The sequence below is a fragment of the Cricetulus griseus genome, chromosome 10 (genome assembly GCF_003668045.3).
Source record: "Cricetulus griseus strain 17A/GY chromosome 10, alternate assembly CriGri-PICRH-1.0, whole genome shotgun sequence".
NCBI classification, from domain to species: domain Eukaryota; kingdom Metazoa; phylum Chordata; class Mammalia; order Rodentia; family Cricetidae; genus Cricetulus; species Cricetulus griseus.
Window position 1 is genome coordinate 24257312 of NC_048603.1, and position 16630 is coordinate 24273941.

The following is a 16630-nucleotide window of genomic DNA, read 5'->3' on the forward strand; positions in this document are numbered from 1 at the left end:
TGCATGTTGTAAACTTTCTTTGCCTTTAAGGTTGATAATAGATGTCCCATTTTTCCTTATCCTGTTGATGGACAGTTAGAGTGTTTTCACATTTTGGTTTTTATGAATAGTGCTGCAATGAACATGTGCATGCTATTTCATTGTTTTCAATTCCATTTTTTTCAAGACAGGGTTTTTCTGCGTAGCTCTGACTATCCTGAAACTTGCTCTGTAGACCAGGCTGGCCTAGAACTCATAGAGACCTGCCTGTCTCTGCCTCCTGAGTGTTGGGATTATACCCAGTTTTAAATTATATTAAGTTTTTGAGAATTGTCATTTATTTCTTTAGAGGAGACAACATAGTACATTCACAAAGTGTACAAGGTTCATTTTTTAAACATTATTACTGACAATTATTACCAGCATACTTTTTGGGAGTAGCATCCTGACAGATACAACATCTCACTGTGATTTTGGTTAACATTTTTATGAAACCTGGTGACATTGTGTGTTCTTTGTCTTATTGGTTATTTATATTTCTTTTTGGTAGTACTGGGTCTTGAACCCAGGTCCTTATTTGTGCCATGGAAGGATTCTACTTCACGAGACAAGGGACTGGTTTCATTTCTTATTTAGAGAAATGCCTATCCAAGTCATTAGTGCACTTACTTCTTTCGGTATTTATTGTTATTTTAAATTAGCATGAAATAATGGGTTCCATTGTGGCATCCTCACACAGTATATGTTTTGGTCATGTTCACCTGTTATGTTTTCTAGTTCTCCTGACCCATTTCCACAGCCCCTAACTCTCTGAAAATTGTCCCTTTCTAATCTCATACTTTATACATACATTTCATGTATATATGTGCATATATACAAATACATCTATGTGTATATATTTATATAGAGAGTTATGGATGCTTATATATGTATAAGACATGTGGTATGTGTGTACAAGAGAGGCATGCAATATCTGTAATTCTGTGCTTAGTCTATTTCATTTGGCATAGTGTTCTTGAGATTCATTCAGTGCATGGTGTAATTTCACAGTTTATGGCTAAATAAAACATAACCATGCACATATACCACATTTCCATTCCTCATTTATCTTTTAAAAATTATTTATTTCACGTGTATGGATGTTTTGCCTGCATATATGTATACTACATGTGTGCCTGGTGCCTGAGGAAGTCAGAAGAGGGCATAGGATGCCTTGGAACTAGAGTTACAGATGTCTGTGAGCTGCCATGTAAGTGCTGGGAATTGAACCCTGGCCCTCAGGTAGAACAGAGTGTTGTTAACCTATGAGACATCCTTCCAACATTTGCTTCCGTTCTTCAGTGGATGGATCTCTAGGCTGGGTTTGTATTTTGACTATTTGGGATAGTTTAAGGATAAATTGGAGGCGACCATCTCTGCTGTGTGCTGATGTAAAGACTTTCTCACGCTTTGGTTGTTTATGAAAAACACCAGCAATCAGTGAGAGTCAACTACACACTTCCTCTTCTCAACTAAACTGTGTGTTTCCTTCTGTCTGATACTAGGAACATGTCCAGCTCATTTTCCTGGGTTTGCAAAGATGTGGCTGAAGAGCTTGATGATCTGTGTCCTGTCAAAAGTCTATCAAAGGCGAATAAGTTCCGACTGTTTGCGATACTGCAGAGGACTTCTCATCCATGGTTTTGGAAATCTGAAGATATTCCAGTTGGATATTCCCTCCTGGATATATTAGAGCCAAATTTTCCAGTCCCAGGTATTGTCAGTCAAGGGGCAGAGAATTGCAAACATCAGCATTTTCAGTGGAGCAGCATCCCAGACCCATGAGCTGCTCAGACAGGAAGCTCATGAGTCATCCAGCTTAAAGGCAAAGGACCAGGAAGGTCCTTTAGGAATCCCATCATTTTCTGGAACCTTCCTTGCATTTGGTCAAAGAATATTTCCAAGAGCTTCTTTAGATGGAGGTATGATACCCATGTTACAGAAAAAGCATTTGAGTTTCCTAAAACAACTTGTTCAAAGTTACACAGTTCAAACTGTAGAATATTCATCCAGACTGAGGTCACTCTGTCTGCAAGTCCCAGGTCTTTCTCTTTTTCAGGGAGCTGTCCTGGGGCTGGATTCTTTATTGGAAAGATGATTCCAGGGGACTCCTAGACAATGCACAAATGATTCATTTCTATTTTAAGGATTAAGACAATGCTTGCATTGGTTCTGCAATTTCCCCTCTGTGGTAATTGATATTTCACATATTAATTGATTACATTTATTATATATAATTAGGAGCTAGCTTCTTGACTAAGGTTTAAATGAGGAGGGGAACTGGCCTCATATTTCCTATTCTCTAGAGCAGCTGTCCTACAGTGAATTCTTGGCTAAACTGCTGTCCCATTTCCTCTTCAGAGCCTGAAGTGTCACCTCCCATGCCCTTCAGACTCAGTGGATCAAAGAAACTGAAGGGTGGCCTGGGTGTCAATGCCATTGAAGAAGGAAGTGTGTCAGCAGGGATTGGTGATTCCCGTGAATGTAACATTGAGATTCGGTGTACCAGCATCCCAGAGCCAAAACTGGAAATTCTTCAGAACAGGTGAAAGGATGGGCCAGCCAAGTTCTGGGATGTTTTCTCGTAGGCAAAGAGGCAATGAGAGGGTTTATGACAACTCACATTATTCTACTTTATTTTCTTACAAGTCATTGAAATAATGGTTTATAATGCCCTAATAATACCCATTAATACACAATCACCCATGACTGTCCTATTAATGTGATGGGGACAGAAAAACAAGACAGAGACATGAAGGTTCTGATCTGATGGAAACTTGTGTTCACTGTCCGAGGATGGCCGTGTAGGAGGAAAGAATCGTAGAAGCATATGGTTTGATGTTGACTAAAATGTGAGGAAGACTGTAGTAACCACGTGAACACCACAGCTCTTTGGGACTTAGTTGACTTCTACCACAGCTCTTCTGATATACAATGTAGAAGTAGAAATGTATGTTTTATTGCAGCATTTAGGTGTGATATGAGCATATAAGTCAGCCCATCTTATATATGCATATGTATGTCATAAAATTATCACTCCATCTGGGAAACGTTGTTTACACTTTTTCTTTATTACATTTATATATATCCTCTCTCTCTCTCTCTCTCTCTCTCTCTCTCTCTCTCTCTCTCTGTGTGTGTGTGTGTGTGTGTGTTTGTCTGTGTGCACCCTCATGCTAGAAGTAAGAGGACAGCTTGTAGCAGTCAGATCTCTCCCTCTGCTGTGTGTGTCCTGGAATCAAACTCATGTCCACAACCACCTGTATGTGCTGATCCACCCTGCAGCTCAGTCACTGTCATTGTTACAGCAAGAGCATTTACTGTCTGCTGCCTCAGCAGACTTCAGGCACGTGAAGCACAGAGTCAACTATAACCACACCAGGCTTTAACATGGCTCCCGGGGATCTGAGTTCCTGTCTTCAGACTTGCACGGCCACACTGTATAGACTGGGCCACACCAACCTCTTTGTTTTAAAATTTGACTCACATTTTCTTTCTTTCTTTTTTCTTGTTTGGGTTTTTTTGTTTGTTTGTTTGTTTTTCTTTCTCATGATTTGGTCTTTGTTTCCATTAAATTAGACATTTGGATCTTTACATTCTCATATTACACCTTCAGGAAACTGGTGGATAAGGAGCCATCATTTATGAGATATTGCCGAGTTGAAAATAAGGACCTGTATGTGGTGACAGAGGCCTATGAAGTGACCAAGGATACAATGGTGAAAGACAGAAGCAGTGTCAACTTAAAAGGAAAATTGTTATTAAGCCTGATTGGCAAGGTATGGGATAAGGATGTGAAGAAAACAGGAGGGCAGCCAGTGCACCCTGGCTTCTCAAGGGCTTCGGGGTACCAGTTTCTGGGGCTCAGAGGGCAGGGACATTATTTTTTTCTGTTTACAAATAGTATATGTTAATCCTTGATCTTAGATTGCCTAATTTTTCCTTTTTTGTTATTTAAATTAGAAACAAGCTTGTTTTACCTGTCAACCCCAGTTCCCTCTCACTTTCCTCTTCCCCTGCCCCCCACTGATGCCTCATCCCAACCCCTTTGTGCTCCCCAGGGAGGGTTAGGCCTTCCCCTGGGGATCTTCAGAGTCTGTCATATCATTTGGAGCAGGGCCTAGACCTACCTTGTTTTTGTAGACATAATTTGTGTTGAATCTTTGAGAATTTCACACCATGTACCCCAATCTCACTCATTTTCCAGTTCCTCCAGATCCACACTCCATCCTTGTAGCATACCCCTAGAGGGGATTTACAAGAAATAAAAAATAAAAATGAAAAGTTACAAAAACAAAAATAAGCATATAAATTAAACTAACAATTCAAAAATCAAAAGAAGTAATAAAATTAGAATAAAAATAGAAATCACAAAAAGAATATTAATTAAAGAAAATCCCAAAGCCATTAAAAAAGTAAACAAATTAAACAAAACAATAACAAAACACTTGGCTCCTCCATCTTCTCAGCTTCTCCATCACCTTTGCAATCATCTTAGTGGCACTGGGAGCCTCTGTGTATCCTGAGGTATACTCCTTTATTCAAACAGCTTTACTTGCAAAGGTCCATTGTTACTGGTCAGGTTCAAGGCCTCTGGCTTCTGGTAACACAATCATTACTGGACCCTCACTGAAGTTCCTCTCAGATATCCTGCTGTTACCCAGAGTCTTGGTGATCCTGTGTCTATTGTTCCACAGGACCAGTCCCTTCATGCAATCTAGCAGGTCATAGATGGGATAGATATTCAGGTAGGTCAACTCAAAGCCTGGATGCTGGCTGATCTGGTCAGTCCAGGCTGTTGGGAACACCCCCTCCAGTGAGGAGCGAAGACATCTCTCATGATTGTGATAAGGGGTGTGGTTTACCTTTTCCACAAGTAAAAGGGGGAAGCTATCCTATGGAGGTCAGACCTTCAGGGGGCAGGGTTAGTACTCTGGAATGAAGGCTGGCTCTCCCTGGGTCAGTTAAGGCTAGGGCCTCATGGTTAGCTCAGTTGATTAGATTGCATTCTAATTATTTGAACACTGAGTTTCATGGCTAGAAAAACATTGAAACACCTTCATTAAACTGCAGCTGTTAATGTACATTGTATGATCACTGAAATAAATACTTTTGAGATAAGGTGTCACTTAGCCCAGACTGTCTTCAAACTGGCCATAGAGCTCAGTCTGACCCTGAACTCCTGCTCCTCTTGTTACTAATTTCCAATGCTGAGGGAATACAGGTGTATCCACAATGCCTAGTTTTGATAAAATGTTGGAAGGCATAAGATTTAAATACCTTTCTGCACATGTGATTTGCACAATCTACTCATCACAACAAAACATTATTTAAACATTAACATGAAATTCATTACTAGCTTCAATATAGAATATTATCTCTCCTCTCCCTTTGTATTTTAATTCTGTATTCCTGAAGTATGTTAGTTAAGCTTATTTTTGATCATGGATAGATGCATGTAATGCATTCTGATTTCTGTCGCCCTGGGCTCTCTTACCTTCCTCCACACTCATCAGTCCACTTCTGCCTTTCAAGTCCCTTTCCCCCACTCAAGGCTTTTTTGTTTTGTTGTATGACCCACTGAGTTTGAGAACTCTGTGTGACCATGGCTATACAACTACCCACTGGAACACAATAACTCCTATAACTCCAGCCCCTGTTGCCCAAGGACCACAGTAGAATCATGGAAGCTTTCAACAGAGTTCTAAGTATCTGCAGTGAGTCCCTGCTAACTCTGTGGAAAGTTTGTTCATGAGTTCAGAAACTGCATCCAGCTCTAGGTGACCTAGGACCACTTCTGACACCCCAGCTGCACATCAACACTGAGTGGTCCCAGGACTGAATCTCAAGCACCATTCAGGTGGTCCAAAAACTGACAGCTGGGGTGATAGTGAGTGAAAAAGATGTCAACTCAACAAGCAAATGTCAATATGTAAGTGTGGTCAAATATATTATAAGTATATATGAAATTCTCAAACTTTAAACAATATTTAAGGAAAGGTAAATTGTACATAAAAAGGAAAAGAACTTAAATCCAAGGGAATTCCAGTTTAGAATTCTAACTCCTTCAAAATGTGAACCAAATGCATGTAAAGTTGTCTTTAGTATCAAGATTTTTAGTCATGTAGCTCTCAGCTCCCCAGTAGATAATGAGTAACAGGAAAGGAAAGACAAAAGAAGTCACACTGCCCAATAGAGATAAGACTGGAATGACGAGATGCAATGTCACCCAACAGCTGACAGAGAGTAAGCACCTACACAGAAACCCAGGTGTGAATATGGGTGGAGCTGTCAGCACTGAGGTAGGAGTAGGAGAAGGAGACCCTCAATGCAGAAATTGGAATTAAATATTTTGGAAAAATGAGGACATTGGAATAGACCTGTTTGTATTGCTCAGCGGTAGACACTAGCCTGGCATTCATGGAGCTCTGGGTTCAGTTGCCAGGCCTCTCCAGGCTCACCTCACAAATCTCATTGTAGGTAAATATTGACCTACAAGGGGGAGAAGCAATAACTGAACTTGGGGACCAGGAGGAAGGGGAAGTGAGAGACTGCTGGTGTTTTCTCCTGAGCTTTCTAGATTTATTTGACTTTTCAATTATAGGCATATTTTGTGTTGATAAAAGTAAACAATTTTATGAGACAAAGAGCTATAAACCTCTATAATTTTTTCCCCCAGTTTCAAGCCCAGGGGCAGGGGCAAATGAATAAAAAGTGTTCAGTGCCTATCCCAAAGGGTGCAGTGGTGGCCTACACGAAGAAGAAACTGGTCATTGAGAATGACACTTGTGGTGAGTAGATGTGGGGGGCCACTTGGGTGTGGGGTGTCCAATGACCTGACCCTCCTGTTCTCTCCTGACTATAGACCTGGAGGAGCATTCTCACTGTCCAGGAACATGTCTCACCAGCCTTAGCCACCTCTAAGCATGGCGAAGCTCAAATACTGCTACCTGTAGTGCAGAGATAGTCTCTTGTTTGGGAAAGGATCCAATCCGGAGTGCTCAGATGGAGGTGTTTTGGACTGAATGAAGCCTGGGCCCAACCCCAGCCATCTCTAGTCATCAATTTCTAGTCAGTCAAGGTCCTGCCACTCTCAGAAGCTCAGCAGGGAGACAACAGGCCCTTCAGGGGATTCTTAAACCCACATTAAATCTCTATAAAATGATGGAGGCAGAACACAAATGAAACTGTAGACAGAATGCATGGACAACACAGCACAGGGTTTTCTACATGGCTGTTAGCTTGAAATGTGCCATCCCTCAACATACACACACAGACACACACACACACACACACACACACACACACACACACACACACACACACGGACACACACGGACACACATAGACATACACATACACCCACACACACAACTGAAATATTTACCTTGTAAATTCTGGTCAAGGGAAAGTCCGTAGTTGACAGCAATAGAGAAGGAAGCAGTTAAGTATGGGATAATTACTAGATGATGGCTTCTAGAGAAAGATTGTCCACACTCTATTGGCATCCTTGTCAGAGTCATAGGGTTAGGAGTAGGTTCAAGGTTGGTGATGCCTTTGAAAAGCCTGGGGGAGATGGCCATACCATTACAGATGATGCTAAGTGAAAATAAACCCTTTACCAAAAATATTAACAGCAAACAAAATCTGAAGATCTGATCAGATCAGATCAGATGATGTACCCAGAGAAGCAAGGCCGTGTTTGTGGAGACCGAATCCAGGGGAGCTCCCTGTAAGATAAACTGTAATGGCTGAGGTGGCTTGGAAGGAGAAATGTGATGTCCCATGGAGAGGACACTTAGGGGAGCTGAATAAAGGGAGGAGCTGTGTGAGAGGAGGTGATGATGGGAGGGGGCTCTGGGGTGAGGTCTTTGAAGGTGCAGAGAGTGTTGTCTGGTTAAGCGAAGAGCTTTAACCTGAGGACTGAAGACAGTTTGGGGTTGGATAGTTTGTCATCACTTATTTCCTGTCTTCCTGTCAGTTTCGGGGTGGGGCAGATATCTCATTTCCCATCACACATGAGAAGGGACAGTTTTCTCCTCAGCAGCTGGCCAGTGATGTAACAAATAGTAAGTCCTTTCTGTTGTGAGGACTAAATTCGTGCTTGCCTGTCAGCCCATTGTACCAGTTGGGTCCCTTTCCTGCTGTGTCTAATTGTGTAGACAAGATGGCCTGTTCGCCCCCTAGTGCTCAGAATGTGACTTGCAGACACACTCTGAAGTTTATATATTTTGTTGAACTTTGTTAGTTCACACTTAAATGTTGTCATTTTCCTCCCCGGGCTCATTTACTGTGTCAAATGCTTGAACTCTGTTGTCAGGAAGTCTCAGGCCTCGGCAGTTCACTATGGATACAATGCAGAACAATGAAAGATTGCCAGATTGAGAGTGGACAAGGAGGGGACAGCTGGTGACTGAAGGCTGACAAGGACTCTATATGACAGGGCAGGGGGAAGCTAGTCTGCTTTACCTCATGGAGTATTCATTTGTTTATTCCTGTGTTATGAGGGGTTGTGTTTTTCCTGCATTGAATGTACTGTATCCTTGCAATGCCCCAGTAAGGCCAGAAGATGGTGCTGCCACTTTTGTGTGTTCCTTGGCAAGAGCAGCAGTGTCTCTTAACTGTTGATCTGGCTCCCCTGCACTCATGGGGAATTCTGGGATGTCAGAGGGCTTGATGGTCACCTAGATGCCTATTGGAAATTCGGGTTTCAGGCTGGTGGGAGGGATTGTCTGGTAAAGGCACCTGAGCCTGGCCTGATGCCTTGAGCTCCACCCTGAAGTAACACATGTTGGAAGGAGATAATTGACTCCCAGAGTGGTCTTCTGACCTCTGCATGTGCTGTTGGCATGCACACACACAGTGAACAAACAAAATAATTCAATAAAATAAAAAGCAAGTTTCAGGGTACCTGTCTACGGACCTGGTTCACTGACCACAGACGCTAGTGTCTATGCTGACATCATCCTTGGGGTTTGGCCTGAGAGTCTGGAAATGGGATATGGGGACTACTCTAGCAGGTGTAACTGTGTCTCTACTAACCGAGTGTCTTTTCCATTCAGACATTCTCCTTTCTGCTAATGCTAAGAAGAAAACCTTTCAAGGAATGTCCCCTAGGTCCCTAAGTGTTTCTGTTGCCCGAGCTGCCCATGCTAGATCTGAACGGAGGGACACAGGTATGCCTTGCTGGACAGCACCTACAGGGGATGGATTTATCATAGGGGATTTCTCATGAATGGAGGAGTTGAGAAGGTCAGAGTTGGGGAGAGGGGTGGAGAGAGTGAGTCTTGGCGAGTGAATCCTTGTCTTTCTCTTTCCAGAGGTACACTATTCATGTAAGCTAGGTGAGTGAACACTTCTGGGGACCTGAAAGTCAAACCTGCTCCTTCATGCAAACATCCAAATAACAAAAACCCACCTGACTGTCTTTGCCCAGGGTCTTGAGATCTCGTCTTCTGCACAATGGGTGGGAGTGGAGGACAGAGAAATGTCAGGGGTACAGGGGAAGTAAGGTCTAATACTAATTCTTGGGTGGGGAATGTATTTTCTCTTTGTAGAGGTATGGACAAAAGACATCCTTCCAATTGGTGAGTGAGTGTCTGGTGGGGTTGCAATGGAGATCTGGGCCATGTTACTGTGCTCAGCTCTAACCCTGGCTGTGGTTCCTGTGGGATGGGAAAGGTCATTTAAGGCTGGTGTGGAGAAATAACAGACTGGATGGTGTTACGATAAATCTTTCTGCCAAAACCGCCTGGCCTCATCACCACGTGTGAGCTTTACGCCAGCCGCCCACCCAAATTAGGGCCCAAATGAATACACAGAAACTTGTATTAGGTTCAAAGCTGCTTGGCCAATGACTAGGATTCTCATCTGTTAGCTCAGTCTTAATTATCATAAATCTATACATTTTATAAGACTTATCTTATCGGATGCCTTATTGGCGTCCCTCCTTGCCAGTGGATCACATTGTGCCGCTGGAGGAAGAGCGGAGGGGAAAAGAGGGACGCTTCCTGTTTCTCCTTGCTTAAATATGAGTCTCCTTGCTATGTCACTTCCTGCCTGGATCACCACTTCTCTACTACATTTCCCAGAATCCTCTTTGACTTCTAGTCATGTCTAACTTGCCGTTAGACATTGGCCAAGCAGAACTTTATTAAACAATCAATATGCTAAACATACACAGAAGTACTTCCCCCATCAGGATGGGGCAGGAGGAGATGGCAGGAGAGGGACTCACTAAAGTGTGTGTCTTCTCTTCTAGGAAGGATAGAGAAACCCTTACGTCATGGTGAGTTTGTGTGTGTGTGTGTGTGTGTGTGTGTGTGTGTGTGTGTGTGTGTGTCTGTGGTTTTTTGTTGTTGTTGGTTTTTTTTTTTTTCTTAAGGGAACCAAGGCTTGGAACTCATATGACAACTTTCTATGGAACTCAGAAAACCGAGGTCTCCTTTCCCATATTTAGTTAGTTCAGCTCACACAAGCACAACCATGTGCACTCATGTTCACTGGGATTTACCAGGAAGCAGGCCACACTCCAGCGGGACAATGTGAAATAATCAGATGGGAATGCCCATGTCTTTGGAGCTTCCTCTATGGTGACCTCTCACATTCACAGGTCACCCAGAGGACACTTGGCAGAACCAGGGTTTCCCAAAGCACAGTGCTGGCCTAATTCTCCATAGACAGTGGGCATTCTTACTCATAAGGGAGCTCTTATGTGCCATGTGTCTGACAAACACAAAGTCCTTGAGCCCTCATCATGTCCCCATTTGTCATGTGGTGTCATCTCTGGGGTCCAACAGGACATTTCCTTATGACATCCCAGAATGAACAGGTGGTCACTTTTCTCCCACCTGTGCTAACCAGTTTTCAGGGTTTCCATCTAAACTCCCAGTGCTGTGTCCCCTCCTTCCACGGTGTTGAAGCTGCCTGCTGTCTAGTTCTGTCTAGCTTCATGGTAGTTGCCTCACTGGGCCCAGGCAGGCTATCAATGGAGATGCTTGTAGCCACTGGAAATGGTACTGAAGGGAAGGGCTTACCATCCCAGGGACATTTAATTCCAGAATTATTCTCACTTTCTGATTGGTGTTTCTGACTGTGAGCAGAATTCCAGCATCTACAAAATGAGATTTCTGAGATAACACGGAAACTGGCCAGACTTTCAAAGGACGTTCAAGAGGTTGTGTTCTGCAGCCTCCTGCCCATGCTCAGAGACAGGGAGATTCTGTATGACCTGATGATCATGGTGAGATTTCCATGGCTGACTAGAGATGATCAAACCTGTCAGGGAGAGTTTGGTATATGGGGATGCAAGGATACAGGAGAGAGGAGGGATGCACATGGTACCCAGGAGACTGAGAAAGATGTCAAAGAGTGGGGATAAGGCCTCCTTGTACAATGATGAGGGCTGGAGAGTGCGTGGTCCCAAATTCTGCTCAGGGTCTCCTTATGGGAGGCAGAACCTATAGCACACACCTTGATTAACTCCTCGGGATATAGGCCCATGACACAGTAATGGTTTTGAGCCAGAAATGCAATGCTGAATCTTTTTATAGGAGGGTTACAAGTTCTAGGCCTTCCTGGGCTACATAGAAAGTTCAGAGTTGGCATGGGCAACAGCATGAGGCCCTGTGACACAAAAGAGAAAAATGGAGGGCAAAGGGAGCCAGGCTGTGGCTTCACGATACAGCACTGGTCCAGCATATTAAAGTTGACTGGAACCCAGCAGTGAAAATGTTATTAACAGAACACCTGTCCCTTCTAGCTGGAATTGGGTGAGTTGGGGCACATGCATGGCCCAGGTGGTGTGATCCTACATGAGCTGCGAAAGGACTCACAGACTGGCCTAAAGGACCTCATTCTTTATCTTCTTCATGCCCTAATGGGTAAGATTTGGGGAAAGTGTGTGAGAGTCCTGGTGCTGTCTGTCAGAGGGCTGTTTTAGATGCCACCTCCCCAGAGCTCTTGAGTTCTCATGATCATTGTGAATCTCTCTTTTCTCTCTAAGGTCAGCATGGCTAGAATGATAATGGTTTATGTACCACACAGATGGAATCTGAGGTGTAGAGAGTGAGCAGTCACCAAGCTCCTCACACAGCCTTGGTGGAAGATGGTTCCTGCCTCAGCCCTTAGATTTTCAAGATGTTTAGGATTCTAGAGCCCAGCTCCAGGGCAGATGTCCTTTCTAGGGCAGTGAGCTTGACCTTCAAGTCCAATGGGGCACATTCCTCTATCCCAGATTCTCTTCTTATTGGCTTCCTAGTTCATGATGAGAGGCAAATACTGAGTCTGTCATTCTGTTTCTTCACTTGCCTTTCTCCCAGTGCTGAGTGATACCCAACTCAATCTGCTGGCCCAGTCTATGGAGAAGAGGCTTCTCCTCCAGCAACAAGAGCTGGTAAGAAACCCCCATGGGCTGGCATCCAGGGAGGGGGTGATGAAAGCAGGAACTGGAAGGACATTCTAGAAGAAAATTTCCACAAGGAGAGGAGCCAGGATCCCCCTGGTTGCCTTCTGCATCTGAGGAGCAGGCAGGTTGGGCTTGAACCTATTATGAGCATCTCTGTGTTTATGGCGTCCTCAGAAGCAAGGCCTGCTAGGTCTAAATTAGCCACCCAGGAAGTTATCTCTATGGGAACAAAGGGGATAAAAGTCAGTTACACCCTTCTGTGTTTACTGTTACCATTTGCAAATTGTCTTTTCTCTCCCCACATGTTAATCTTTTAAATACTTAAGTGTGGCTAGCCATGTGCGTACACACACCCACTCATACACACACACACACACACACACACACACACACACACACACACACACACACACACGGCACTCTTGTGCAGCACAGACTTTATTTCTATGTTGTTGTAGTTGAGGAACCAATGCTTGGTGGCTTCTGGTCTTGCTTCGTTCATTTCCCTGTGTGGCTCCTGCTGCTCTGACAGAATGCTTCTCACTCTGGTGTCACAGTCTGGTCTGCCCAACATGAGAGTTTTTCTTGCAGGTAAAGAGCATCCTGCAGCAGAACTTCAAGTATCCCTGGAACATCCCCTTCACTCTCCAGCCTGAGCTCCTGGCCCCACTCCAGGGGGAGGGCCTGGCCATTACTTATGAACTGCTGAAGGAGTGTGGGCTGAAGATGGAGCTGGATAATCCCAGGTCAACTTGGGATCTGGAAGCCAAGATGCCCATGGCTGCCCTTTATGGGAGCCTGTCGTTTCTGCAGCAGCTTGTAGAGCCTAAATCTTCCTCAGAGCCTGGCCCCAGCCAGCCAGTGCTGAGTCCTGGATACATTTGAGATATGGTCCCTTGACATACACAAGATAGGAGATTCCCGTGTGTGTTCTAGGTGGGGTCAACGAGGATGTAACTAAGGGTTCTTCTTTTGAATTTACTACTCATTCACAATTATATAAATAACACAATTTGATCACATTCCCTTCCCCCCTTGTCCTTTTTAATCCACCTCCTCCAAGCCCCTTACACTAACTTCTCACCCAACTTTTTTTATGCCCTACTGCACTTATTAGGGTTGTTTGCAGGACTGTGGGATTATTAACCTGAGTAACCCTCACTTCCCAGAGGCTACACTTTTGAGGAATGGCCTCCTCTCCCCAGCACACTACCAGCCTACAGTGTCTTAAGGTAGGGTGGGGCCTTATAGCCCCCTCCTCTGTCCATGGTGGAATGTGGGTGTCCCTGGGCTCTCCTGGTCTTATTCAGGTAGCCAATATTTCTGTTAGCTTATGGGTGTAATAGCCATTCCATATCCTTGCCATGACCACAATTAAGTTTACCGGTGTCTGTCACAACTCCTGAAATAGTGGGTTAAGAAGTTGAAAATATATTCATCCATATAAAATAAAATAAATGCCACTTTTACTTAATTGTGTGCACTTTGATTTGTTTGGGTGAGAGGTGCTGGTGTCAGTAACTTTGCATTGCGTCAGAAATAAGATTTCTAGTGCCAGAATCTGCTCTAAGTTCCCCTGATGAGGATGCAGCCTCCCCCAGCAAAAAAAGTAGTGTGAAAAAAACCCAGCAGAGCCCCCTTCTCCACCTGTCTGATTTGTAACAATTCTCAGCAAATTCCATGGCACCCCTTTCCCAGATGGGAAAGGCTGGCTTTTTGGCTACAAAATTAGAGAGTGGTTGAGCATTTAGGAATCTTTCAATAGATTTCCAACCATTCCTGTTACTTCCTGTTTACAAACTGGGTGAGGAAGCATCCAAGTCCCCCTCCCCCAATGCCCAAGGCTCCCAAGTGTTCCTCATCTATGCCATTTATATGGCCCCTATGTTTGGACTGTTGACACCTCGTGTCTTTTGTTCTATTTCCCTTTCTTTTGGTTTCTTCCTATTTGTCGTGGTTCAACAACATGACAGTGAGTTCTACAAATGTGTGAAGTAAAGCCCCTCCTTTCTTATGAGAGTGAGGTGGATTTCAGATGCAGGTAAACAGAAGCAGGTATGAATTTCACTCAGTCCCTTTAACCCCAGAATATTGCATCTACAACTGGATGGCTGATTCTTTCTCAGATTGATTTTAGAAAGTGGATTATGAGGGGGATTGTATTCATGCAAAGTTAACTTCACAGTGTTCATAGTTTAGGTCCCCACAGTTGTTTACTGGGTGGTGGTATATGTGAGGGTTTCTGTGTACTTGAAACAGGTTGTCACTCTGTAACCTTGGCTGGTCTGGAACTCACCATGTAGACCACAGTGTCCTTAAACTCATAGAATAAATTCCTCTTGCCTCTAAGTGATTAGTTCTGGGATTAATGGTGTGTGTGTGTGTGTGTGTGTGTGTGTGTGTGTGTGTGTGTGCCACTACTTCCAGCAAATTCCTTAGTATTTTGAACAATGTCCTAATGAGTATGTATTTAGATGGAAACATTTGTTGATGTGGGATTCTTTTCTTAAGGCATGTTTGTATATGAGGAATTAAACCTCAAGGATATCAACTCTTTAGGTGATTTTGGTACATACTACTACTAACTAAGAAGTGATGTGATGGCTTATATTTCTATCAATAAATGTACAAGGGTCATTATCACATCATCATGGTGGTGCTAAAACATATATATATATATATATATATATATATATATATTAAAGAACTTCCCTTAATCAAAGTGAAATTAGAATCTCAACATTGTATCCTTTGATTTCTAATGACGTTCAAGATTTTCAAATTGTAAAGCTGCTCTGGTGTTTCTCTAGGGAACTAATATTTTAGTCCTTAACTCATATTTGAAGTTAAATTCTGTACTTGATCTTAGCCAAAATTCCCTTTTCTCTCTGGAGTGGCTTTTTTGTCAGGTATTTGGTCATAGCAATAAGTGAAGTAAGTGACACTGTGTCTGTGAATAGGGACTCTTCCCATCATGCAGCCACATGTCACACCCAGCACTGGCATTAGGAATGAGGGAATAGTTCCAACCTCATTTCCCGACAACTGGAACCCGAGTTGTTCAGCTGGTTTTCTTTACACACACACACACACACACACACACACACACACACACACACACACACAGAGAGAGAGAGAGAGAGAGAGAGAGAGAGAGAGAGAGAGAGAGGTAAACTGTTTCCTAAGAACCCCCTTCTCTGAGCTAGGAGAGCCTTGCAGGTACACCCTCAGATGCTCCCTGGTGCTGATCCATGGTCTTTGCATTGTGGATTTGAACACTAATTTTGTGCTGAGAGCTCACTTCTTAGAAAGTTGAGGTCATGTGTTTGCTTCCATGTCCAGAAGATTGCACTGAACACTTGCTAAAGGAACTAAGTGAAGAGAATCTCCTTGCCTTGGTCCTGGAGGTTTTACAAAGTGTACAGGGATCAGGTCCAATGACTGAGAGGGGCCACATTCAGTTGCACTTTCTCTAGCGGAGGAAATCTGGCTAAACCTGGTAAATGATCATATTGAATATTTCTGTAAGCAGCAGGTTCTCAGGAGAAATTGCCGGACTCCTCTAGAGTCAACCTCCGGGGACCCAGGAGAGAGGAAAATAGGATCTGGGCCCCTGGTTCAGGCAATGGTCACACTCTGCAAGGCAGCAGGAGGGGTAGCCTAAGTGTCGGGGGTCAGCCCAAGTCAGGGTTCTGATGGAGAAGGCAGGCTAACAGATGATCAAGGCCATAAGGCCCAGAAGAGCAGGGCAGGGAGGGACCAAAAGCGATGGGATAGGGCCCTTAGCCTGTGCACTTCCCGACCTTAGGGACAGCTGTTGGTTGGTGCCACCATGCTGAACTCTTATGGGATGTCAATGGCACTGAACCTGTGCAAGTTGTCTCTGGGTTCATCGTACTTCTTAGGACCCTGGGATTCCAGCTCTGCCCCTGCTGGACCCAAAGTGCCCTTTTCAGGCTATCTGGAGAGTACAGCTCCTCCTGAGCAAGGTAATGCTGCTTAAACTGGCCTTCCTAGTCACACCCACCCTCCCCATAGATCTCTCCTCCCCAGGATGGCTGCACCCAGCATCTCAGTGCACGAATTTTCCCCTTTCCTGATGGGCTGTTGACTATTGGGTGCTGCAAATCTCTCTACTTCTCCCTGCTTTCCCAATCCAACCATGGGTGTGTATGGGTGTGGTTGGTTGGTGGGCATTAACACTGC

The 16630-nt window shown here is 44.0% G+C and overlaps 1 protein-coding gene across 1 annotated transcript; it reads left to right on the forward strand.

The window, feature by feature from the left end:
• The first annotated feature begins 1527 nt into the window (after positions 1-1527).
• Positions 1528-13807, forward strand: LOC113837460 (gasdermin-C2-like). Its single transcript, XM_035449668.1, has 9 exons — positions 1528-1732; positions 2380-2563; positions 3635-3797; positions 6698-6809; positions 9081-9194; positions 11121-11260; positions 11780-11900; positions 12339-12412; positions 13016-13807. The coding sequence occupies exons 1-9, from the start codon at positions 1528-1530 to the stop codon at positions 13307-13309; spliced, it is 1407 nt and encodes a 468-aa protein (XP_035305559.1). The 3' UTR covers positions 13310-13807.
• The last annotated feature ends 2823 nt before the right edge of the window (positions 13808-16630 follow it).